Here is an 11,194-nt window from a genome sequence, read left to right as displayed (position 1 = left end):
TGTGTGTGCTGACTGGACTTCCCATGCCGACCCACCGCTGTGTGTACACTTAGAGCACCACCAAGCATTGTGCTGAGATCAAAGACAGATTCTGGGATGTCACGCTGGGGATAGGCAGAGGGGAAAATGAGGGAAAATCTTTGTTTGCACGCATGCCTCGGCAAAGTAGGTTAGGAGATGAAGAGAGAAAGTCAAAGACGGCAAGAGGTGTGAGAAATGGAGAGGCGCATAAAGCCCAGTGGAAGGCACAAACGTTGTTTGTGAAGCCGTGTCTTCTCCGTGCTCAGTCTGTGGATTTGATGTTTTGCCACAGTGCCGCCTCGCCACGGACAGCGCCGGTTGCGTCGTAGTTCAGAGCATGGCAAGGACAACACAGACGGTCAGGGAAGGCAATATGTTCACGCGTGTGTTCCCAGAACAGCAAATTAAATGAGAAGGATTCCGCTGGCGGTGCGATGATTTGACATTTTTTTTAAAAATATATATATCTGAAGAAATAGCCTTCTTCTTTCCCGCGTGGGCACATGCAGGAGGAGACTTAGAGATGCCAGCCAGCAACCCGGGGACACTTGACGAGGATGGAGATTTAAAATATGAATGGACTGGACCTTATCTGGAGGACTATTTTCTGAACGACAAATAATTTGCATTCATTGCCAGAGAGGAGGTGTGGCACCGCCGCGTGTCCGAGCTGCCCGTGGCACGTGGATGGATGACTTTTGTGCGAAGATAAGAAAGAGCCGAGAGTACGTGTAACTTTATATGCCACACGTGATTCCCACACAATAGCCCGGCAATTCATTCCCATCGCCTTTAAGTGGCACACTCGTTGGGCTCTTGTGGAACTCGAAAGGGTGCGCTTAATGTTTCGTTTAGGACACGCCGGTACCGACGGTACCTGCGGGACATAAATTTACAGCGGCGATTCAAAAGCAGCTCGGGCTGTGGGCCAGTGATGCCGGACACATTAACACTTGTAAAGAACCGGACAGAGCCACGGCTGGGGCAGCTAGATCGCACCCTGGCCACAGAGGGGACCGCCCGCCCCGCCTGGGTCATTGCAATCCTGGCCAGTGTTTTGATCTTCACCACGGTGGTTGACGTGCTGGGGAACCTGCTGGTGATCATCTCGGTGTTCAGGAACCGCAAGCTGAGGAACGCGGGTAGGAGCTTTTCCCCCAATTCCGATAGTCTGAATGGACGCAAAGGTCGCACAAAGTCAAACCACATGATCAGTGATCACAGAACTAACAATACTTCGCCATTTACCCAGATGGAAAAGATGCAACTTACTGTAGTCTAGCGAGAGTTTGCATAATGATGTAGGTTACGTAGGCAATGCTGAGTGTGACATCTGCTCGGGGGTGAACACTGGTTATATAAAATCTTGTTTTTGTTTCACCCCGCACGTTTCTTAATCTCGGGCTGCTTCTGCGCATTTCTTTAACCCATTGACCTCAGAGAGCACTTAGCCTCACCGTGCCACTGCCATCAGAGCAACAACAAAAGAAATTACTCTAGTAAACTGTGCACTTTATATGCTTTACCTTAAAAAATATATATAAAAATCAGTGACTAAACTGAACTGACATTAGGTACTGTCCAATTTAAACTGATTCCTACTTTTGGATTTTTAACTTGATTTCAAATTAAACATCTTAGTAAAGCTTAGTTAATACATTGATGGTGATTAAAAGCTGCCAGGCATATGGACAGGAAGCTTACAGTAGGTGCAGATGGGCACAGAAATGATACAGGCACAGATTTCACCTGTGCTTCAAGTTAGGGAATAGTATGTTCAAGTAAATGTCTTGTAAGATGAATTAAGCTGCCACTGGAGCTCTTATTGATAGCTTGCACTGTTAAAGCTACTCTGACAGTCTGGCATCCCACTTTTCCCACACTTACACGCTCTACTAGTAAAGTTCACTGGCACTCTGAGTCACACTTACTATGAAAGGGCTGGTTAATAAGCAGAGGAGTCCCTCTGAAAAGCTTGCTATAATGGTGTTGATGAACTTATTTTGTTGCGAATGTAATAAATTATCATGTAGGCGCCTCTGCATGCAGGACAAAAGTACTCTTGGACCTCTAATTCAGCCAATTATAAATGAAATGAATAACTGCAAATTTTTAGTGACTCATTCAAACTTTTAATGCGACTGGGTTTCTCCCTAATTCCCCCTATTTATTACAAGCTTGAGACGCTTCTTTTGTGAACTGAAAACTAATATTTTATTCTAATGGAAATTTTAAAAAATGCTTAAGAACGAGACTGATATTAAAAACTTGCCAAGATGGATATTTTATGCAGTGAAGTCTGCCACACAGTGCTGACTGGCTATTTTGTGCTTTATCAGGCAACAATTAGGGCAGGAAATATGCATTTATTTGCATAATCTGTAAATCAGCAACTATTTTTCAGCCAGTAGGAAGCAACCAGGACTCATTTTTTCCCCTTATTAGTCAATAGGAAAAATACCCTTAGGATTTATCAAAGCAACTACAAACTTTCATTGAAGCACGTAATGAAGTTGCCCTGGCTTCTCATGGAGACGTGTCTTATTCCATTTGGGCGTATTCTCTTTCACTCAGATGGACACAGTGATCACTGGAGCATTTGAATGCAACCCTGTCTTCAGATTCAATTTTTTTAAATGGAGGTTTAGGTTAGGTTCATTGGATTCATAGTGCTAAATTTTATCAAGGTTATGTATTTATTGAAGCTGTCAAGAAGCAGAATTCAGAAAATTAAGAAGTAACAAGTCGGGTGCCAGCATGCATAACTTCTTTTAGCAAAACATGACCTATAGATATCCTCATAATCACTATCTTATTAAACTTTACACACAGTGACACAGCATTCAGAGGATTTAAATAATCAAAATGAAGGCTTCCCACTTGTTGAGAGAATAAAACAGAGATTATAGCCTATTAAAGAGAAGGTTGGCTGCCGCTGTAACCACAGAAAACGTTGGATATCTTCATCTCTGCTGTTTTCCCACAGTGACTCAGGCATTACTTTGATGGAACCTTTTTGAATATAAAGCATGATCAGTCTTTGGTGTACACTTGGGAGAAAATCTGCAGTTAGTGCATGCAGTCAAGTGCCCCCAGTGAGAATAAAACATTAACTGTCATTTGTCCAGTGGAAATCTCTCACATAGGCTTTTAAATGGCTTGGATCTTCTGGAAAAGGGGGACTAGGAGGCATGATCCCACCAAATGGTTTAATAGTCAATCTTTAATTGTATAAAATGCGCATCTACAATTCCAACAACAACAACTGCTTGTACAAGGACAGTCGGCACATCTTGTGATTAATCACATGCCAGCAATTTCCCCATGTACACCCACTAGCATAAGACAATATATCAAACGCTTGATTAAAAATTGCTTAATTTCTATTCAAGATATTCTTGGATGGTAGGGGTTAGTCTTCCCATATATTTTTGTTTTCTTCTTCTTTTTGGCCACTCACATGGTGCATATTTCTGCCTTAAAGCTGATCTCTCTCAACTGAGACAGCCCACTCAGCAGTTCAAAAACCACACTGAACCCACGATGGTGAACTCGAAGGATGGCTCCTGTAGATTGAAATAACCCACTCGACAGTTTAGATGGGAAAACACCTGACCTAACAGTGGTATATTCACAGTCACAGCAGGAGCAGGAGGGTAGCGCACGATTGCTGTCATTGTTGTCATGGCTTTGCATAAGTCTCCCCTGTGGCAGTGAACAAAGTATACTGACAGCCGAGAGTAATTTTTCATAAGATGCTTGGTTGGTGATTGACGACTAGCTCTCACCAACCCACGTATATGATGTATGCATCCCCATAGAAAATTGTATAGTAGAGACTCATTATTCTTTGGCTGAAAAGGCATCAAGATATCGGCTATTCATACAAATCAGAACTTGGAAGCACATTGTTAATGCAACCAGTCCGTGTGTGGAATGCGAAGTGATTGCGCATTAACTTCTTTCCTGTCAATTATCTCTGTGTCTTGTCTGTTCAGGCACCTCCATGTTAAACTTTCTCCCTCTCATCATTGGCTATTGTGTATGGACAAGCAGGTGGCAAAGGCACACAGTCACAAGCCAGTAAAACTAAAGTTTTTATTCATATGAAATCACTTGTTCAGGAAAATACAGTTAACTAGAAATTGTAACTGTAATATTGTGCAGTTTTGTAGGAATGTGTGTGTTCGCACGGAAAAGCGCCTGCTGTACTTGTGTGGGGCAGAGGCTTTTGTCGCCTGAGATTTGTCTTTGAAGGCACTTAGGTGTTGCAAGCCTTCAAAGAGTGTTAGACAGGATCACACATTACAGAGACTCTCTTCAAAGAGACTTTATTTACATCATATCTCCTCCTGCTTCTCTCATTCCCTCTCTTGCTACGTTCTAAAACTCACTGCTTGCACAAAAATAATGCTTAAGTATTCCTTAGTTAATACTTGGGGGAAGCAAACACCCTTTACCCAGTGCAGTTTTACACAATTTGCTTTCAGTCTACCTCTAAACATCGAAGCGAACCGTGAAAACCAGTCGTAATCTGTCTAAATCTGTGTTTTTGTCTGAATTTGTGCTCGTGTGAACTTATGTCAGTGTCCATTTAAAAGTGTGCACATGTAAGTACAGTCCAAATCAATGTATGAATGAGGTGCTCTTATTTTGCAGCTGTATCCAGGTTAGATTAAAACCTCTGTACCCAGGGTAGACAGGTATCCCACTATAAACTAATGGCTGCTGTGGAAATCTGAAATGAATGTAGGTGCACACAGGCTGGTTACCTTTATGAGTTTTATTTACCTTTGCACAGCAGTTAAGTAAGAGTACAGACAGCATGACAGCAGTCTAGATGCTTTTTGAAAAAGCAGAATTATAAACAGTAAATCAGATGCTGAAAGGAAAGTTGTCTGCTATGGTCACAGCATACTCATAACTCATACATCAACATGTGTTTATATGAAAGAACAAACTAATACGGAGCCTTCTATTCTGTAAGTACAGCTTTACACAGAAAGTTAGCTGAATCTGTAAACTCTCCATTACACTGAAACAATGGAAAAATGGTGTCAGGCTCATAAATGTTGTAATTTGATTCCACATATTTACTGTATCACTGAATTAGTAGCTCATATAATAATGGCTTTAAAAATAATAAATGCATCAGCAAAGTGTGAGGATGTTTGTCCATGTGTGACATGCATGCAATTACATTTTTCAATGGCACTGTGGTATATGGGTTTGTATACCTGAATACTGAATAAATTAAGATGGAATATCAGTCCTGAAAAAAAGAGATTTTCCAACATCACATCATGGTTGCCTCTGCCAATGGTTGGACAGCTCCTGAGATCCACAGTCACCTAAGGTGACTTATCAGGGAGCCAGATACCAGAAGCCAGAACAGCCATGCTACCAGAAGGTGCTGAGGCTGTCTACTAAAAATGCTGTCACACACAATTTGCTGCTTACACAACCCTGAATCAAAAAAATTCATGGGCAGGTGCTTCGGACTGTGGAAATTGGTATTTTGTCGACACTGTGTGAAGTCAACCTCTATACACAGTGCCCAAGAAGAAAGCCATTGTTTACAAAATGGCACAAAGGGCACATAAAAGGAAGCCTGATGAATATTGGCAACACACTTTTGGCAATATGAAACCAAAATGAATTGTGCAGGATTTTTGGCATGGGTCTGGCCAAGACTACCACAGTGACTGCATAATGCTGATGGTGAAACAGGGAAGTTTGGGTGTGCTGCTAAGGGATGCATGTGCAATTACATTTATAAATGGCACTGTGGTTTACAAGTTTGTATACCTGAATACTGAATGAATGATGATGAACTATAAATCCTGAAAAAAAGGAAAGATTTTCCAACATCACAATCATTTCAAACACACATGAAAAAAGTGAAAACTGTGAGCTGGCCAAGTATGTCTCCTGATTTTAATGTATTATAAGAGCTGAAAAATATTATGTCCGGAAAAAAATCTACAGATTTATGCAAGGTTGATATCATCCGTGGCCAGGAGGAATTGAATTTTTACTGAAATAAAAACCCAGATGTAAATAATATTAAGGAAATAAAAGAATGAAAGCTTGGGAACAAGTTGTGCAGTGCAGTCTAGTGCCTCCCATCTGAGCCAGGAATGTCAGCGAGAGCACTGCTGTTCCAACTGCATATAGAGTACTTCACAACTATGTTGTTGGGAGTCTGAACTCCCAAGCTGAACTCATCAAGCTTAAAGTTCCAAGAATGCCAGTCTGAACTTGGCATACACCATATTGAGAATGGCCTTGGGTCTTTTGGTCCCTCCCCTTGATGGTGCTGAAGCATTCAAACCACCTCTCAATATACTCTATGCCTTTCTGTTTGTCTGTGTTGCATCTACTCTTATTCTTAATTCTACTACTGCTCTGTCATAGCTTTGGTGTAGTTGGCTGTTTTTACAATTATAAGACATGAAAAAATGATTAAAGAATGACTTTAGAGAGAGAGAGAGAAAGGTCAAGCCTGTAAATTTACTATTACTCTTGTGAGATACTTTTGAAAGCTCAGACACTTGATTGCAAAGGCAAACGTCTTCCTGACTTTGGAGCTGACCGGTTTTTGTGGCCATGATTAGGGACTTGGCCACAAATGGGTGCGCAGATGCTCTATGTAGTGGTTATGAGTTGTCTGAGAAGTTTGCAAATAGGTCTGCATGAGTGATGTAAGAAATAAGATGAGAGACAGAGAGAGGACTTCTGTTAAGCTGCTAATGGACAACCTCAGCTTTTTAGTTTACTGGACAGTTCCCAAGTCTACACTCCACATCTTTACATTTTCAGGCATTCAGCTGACACTTTAATCCAGAGTGTCTCCCACTGAATAAGTATGGGGGATTTCTGTGTCTTGTGCAAAGACATTTTGACAGGACATACAGCTGTTGGCAGACTATTGCAGACAGTCTCTCCGAATACTAACGCTGTCCTGCTGTCCTGTCTATACTGATAATTGTTACCAGATGAGCATTTAATGTCAATCTGAGCAATAGGCTGTTAACAGCTATGACATACGGTGATTTTAAGAGAACTGAGACTGACATCCCTCCTTTTTGTACAAAGAAGAAAGTAAAAGAGTTCCATTATGCATTCACAAGTGATTTGTTTGATAAATGCTGAGAATTAAGCTAAGATATATGAACACACAGTGACGCATTCAGTTATTTTCAAAATATATCATCCAACTTAGAATAGATATGAAAATGTAATATAACCATTTTGAAATTGTTATTATAAATGCAGGCAAACACACACACACACACACACACACACACACACACACACACACACACACACACACACACACACACACACACACTTGCTTGCCCCTTCATTATAGCCCTTATTTCCTGCTTCATTTGTTTCTTAACCATAACCTACTGCTTCCACACTTATGTTAGCAGACTTTCATGAAGAACACTATGTACATTCTTACTTGTGTAGTGTGGAAACTTGCACATGGTAGTGGTCTCACCTCACACACAGCAAGCTTTTTGGAAATGAACTGAAATGTTTGCCATTTTGACCTTGTGATGCCTCTGATCACATATAATAACTACTGAAGCTATTAAGGCTAAGGTAACAATGTATAATGTCACCCATATACACAGATAGGTAACACTTTCTGTTACAGCCCAGCAATGATGTGCTATTAGTGGGGTGATAAGGTGGAAACAAGAAAGTAATAACATGGAAATAGGAAATTATAACAAAAATGGTTTTAATAGAATAATATTACATAGAAGATTATTTAATTGAGTGATACAAGGTCAGAACCTGGAGAAAGTAATGTTGAAACAAATATATGTTCATTTAATAAAGCAATAAAGTGGTAATATCTGTGCATTTGAATTTTTATATATTGACTGTATGTAATAAAGTTGTAATATCAAAGTAATAATTCATGATTTAAAAAATTGGATTGTGTTACCATATTATAATGTTGGAATTAATACTGCATTTTGTCCCCAGTATCCTTTCAATTTGAACTTAACAGGTTAAATATTATATTTAATGCTGTGGCTTATTACCATGAAGCTTGTTGCCTAGAAGACCTGTGGTAGAAAACTAACATTGTAAATGTACAGCTTCCCTCTAAAAGTAATCAGGGTATATAATGTAAGTATGACTGAGTGATAAATTGAATTTAAGCATCTTTGAATGTATATATGGCTAATTTCCTTCTAATTACATAAACAATACTTCTTTCCTCTAGCTTAAAAGATTTAGTTAGTCACAAAATGCTTACCATGTCAAACTAGACTTACTATTACTTGGTCATTATTTGGTTATTATATATATTGGTATTTAAGTGGTAATACCTTACCATTTCCCTATTATTACATTATTGCTTCCACTATTACCACATCATTACCAAGCTGTAATATAAAGTGCAACAATAATATCAAAGCCTGATAAAATCGTGCCGGTCATGGTTAAGTTTACACTCTACCAGTGAAATGGCAAATGTACGTATAAAAGTATGCAGTTTAACTTCTACCTAAAACTTTAGCTACGTAAAATTTCCCTTACTATGATCCAGCATCTCATCTCTCGTAAGATTATATAGATTTTAATATTCCATTCATTGCTTTAAAAAAATACAGTAGTTAGGCCCTTCTTTTCAAACAAGACCCAGTAGGCATCTTTAGATCCTTGGCTCATTTTCGTTCCTCTCATAATTTATGCATCCAACCAAGGTTTTTTGCCATGGGGGCACTTGGGTGTTTGATTTTAATTCATTAAAATCAAAACAGGAGATAAGCAAGCTGAACAGGTTGTCAGTTCAATCAGATTTTGTTTAATCCTGAGAAGCTTTCTCAGCTTTCTGGAGTACAGATTTTGAAAAAAGAAAGTTCTGAAAAGGCAGACAGCTGAAGGTAGATTCATAGCATTCTCCCAACCACCCTAATGGAACCTGTACAACAGAGAAGCTGGTGAAAAACAGGCAGAGAGGTAGCGATAACAGAGCAGATGAAAACGGGGCAATGTTAAACTGTAGCTCAAAAAGATTAAGAGAAGATTTTAGATGCAAAACTCTGTTGCTATTTTTATTTGAAATAATTTGTTTATTTTATATTAACTTATTTGGAAACATGCATCTTACATCCCATTGTGACAAATATTAGCCACTAAGTGTAGTTCCTCATGTAATTTCAAGTAGAATCCATAGGGGAGACGAGTTACCACTGATCTATAAAGAGTGCCTATGGGGCTTCGGGGGATTTTCTGTATGTGTGCTGGGCTTTGGCATATAATTCTTTCATCATTCGGATTCTCTGTTTCTCTTTTTTTTTTTTTTTTTGTCCGACTCAGTGAGTATTTAGGCAGAAGTGAAGGTTGGACATGACTGCTGGGGATGTTTTCTGCAGCATTAAGTGCTCTGGGAATCTACTTCTGCCAGAGCTGTGCCCAGGCACTGTCCTGTCTCTTTTGGGTGAAGCATGAATTCTGTAATTCCCTTGAACGCAGACAGCTGGATAAAGGAAACAGGAGGAGCTCAGACCAGCTAGATGGAGAGCAGCAAGCAGACAGAAAGCAAGAGAGAGAGAGGGACGCGAAAGGAAAGAGCGGTTTAGAAAGAGCTCAAAAACAGAAAAATGATAAGGACACGGGCTATGAAATACAGAAAGACAGTCCAGTGTTTAGATAAGAGACAAACAGGACTGAAATCCCTTGCTATGGAAAGTAGGAGAGTGATGTTGTGTTTCAGAGGCGCAGCCAAGACAATGTAAGAACTACTGTCATGTGTCATCAGAATCACCCAGCTGTTATCAGTACTTTGGTGCTGAGATGGGGGATGATTCAGTAGTTTGCATGAAGGCGCGCACGCGCACTAAGCAACTGACAGAACAATCTCCTTTAACCTCAATAACCATGAACATGATAGATTGACCCATTTAATCTGTAAAGCAAGTGATTGTTAATTTCATTTCTTTACTCCTTATCAAATCCTGTAGTGTCTGCCGTATCACAACCCCCACCCCCACCCCAACCCCACCCGTATCCATAATGCATGCATTGTGATAATTTGAAGTGCATTATGTAACAATTTCTCAAAACCTTCAGGCAGCAGTGGGTGAAGAGGTGGAAGAAGCAAGGGATTTGCTGCAAGAGAAGGAGGAGAAAGGAAGCGAAAAGAGGAGGGAGGTGAAATAGAGAAGCCCTGAAAAATCAAGGGCAATCTAGGATGAGAAAATGAGAATAGGATAAAGGAGGGAAGTGTTGCAAGGATGCGCAGAGCAGTATTCATGCAAGCAACTTCGAAACAAGACAGGCAAAATGTTTGTTTGTGGCAGCAAAGGAGACAGTGGAGGGGGACTGACGCCTCTTTCTAATCCACACTTGGAAGCAGCCCTGCAGAGAATAAGATAAAAATGGTCAGTGTACATAAAAGCTTAAAAGGCCAAGTGTGAAAAACACGATACTGTCTTTAAATGTGGCTGGGAAGCCTTTTGAGTCTTTGTTTGACAAAGCCAGCAGAGACATGCGAAAAGGTAGGTGGACAGAGAGGGGAGGTGGCATACAGCAAGGGGCCTGAGGCAGAATCAAGCCCAGACCGCTGCAGGACACACCAAGGCTTCTGTGTATCCTTGCACACTCATCCAGGAGAGCTTTTATCTAATATCACATGACTACAACAGTTTGTGTCCATATAAAAGTGGTAATTTTTTTAATAAAAAAATAACTAAAATCCCTAATAGCACAACTTGTATCATAAAGAAATCATAGCAAAATGCACAAATTAAAATGTATAACATCTACCCATTTCCAAGCGGTAAACCCTGGTGCTGGTTAAATCGTTCAAACACGTGTCTTGTGTCTTTTAGATATTTATGATACAGAGTGCTTTGCTACAAACAAAATTGTAAAAAGAAAACTGTTTTTTTTTATTTAACCCGTTTTCTCTTCGTTAAACCCTAAAGTCATGTTTAATACAGTGCGGCGATTCCGATATATCTTGTTAGATGTGGTCATATAATCAGCCTCTTACCGAAAGAAAGCATTGATTAAAGAGATATGCATAAAGAGAGCTGAATCTGTTTCTGATTGATTTCAAATACAGAGAATTGAATACTTAATCAAAACTCATTGATTTTAACTCATGCATAGTTTAGTCTTTTTCAAACTCTAGTTA

The 11,194-nt window shown here is 39.9% G+C and overlaps 1 protein-coding gene across 1 annotated transcript in view; it reads left to right on the top strand.

Moving 5' to 3' along the window:
- Positions 1 to 533: 533 nt before the first annotated feature.
- The window catches only part of mtnr1bb (melatonin receptor 1Bb), a 40,008-nt gene continuing 29,347 nt past the window's right edge, over positions 534 to 11,194 (top strand). The window contains exon 1 of the mRNA XM_031754131.2: positions 534 to 1,163. Within this exon, the coding sequence (XP_031609991.1) occupies positions 956 to 1,163 (208 nt within the window). The 5' untranslated portion in view covers positions 534 to 955. The remainder of the gene's footprint in view (positions 1,164 to 11,194) is intronic.

The sequence above is a fragment of the Oreochromis aureus genome, linkage group 10 (genome assembly GCF_013358895.1).
Source record: "Oreochromis aureus strain Israel breed Guangdong linkage group 10, ZZ_aureus, whole genome shotgun sequence".
In the NCBI taxonomy this organism is placed as follows: Eukaryota; Metazoa; Chordata; class Actinopteri; order Cichliformes; family Cichlidae; genus Oreochromis; species Oreochromis aureus.
This window is presented reverse-complemented; position numbering and strand designations above follow the sequence as displayed.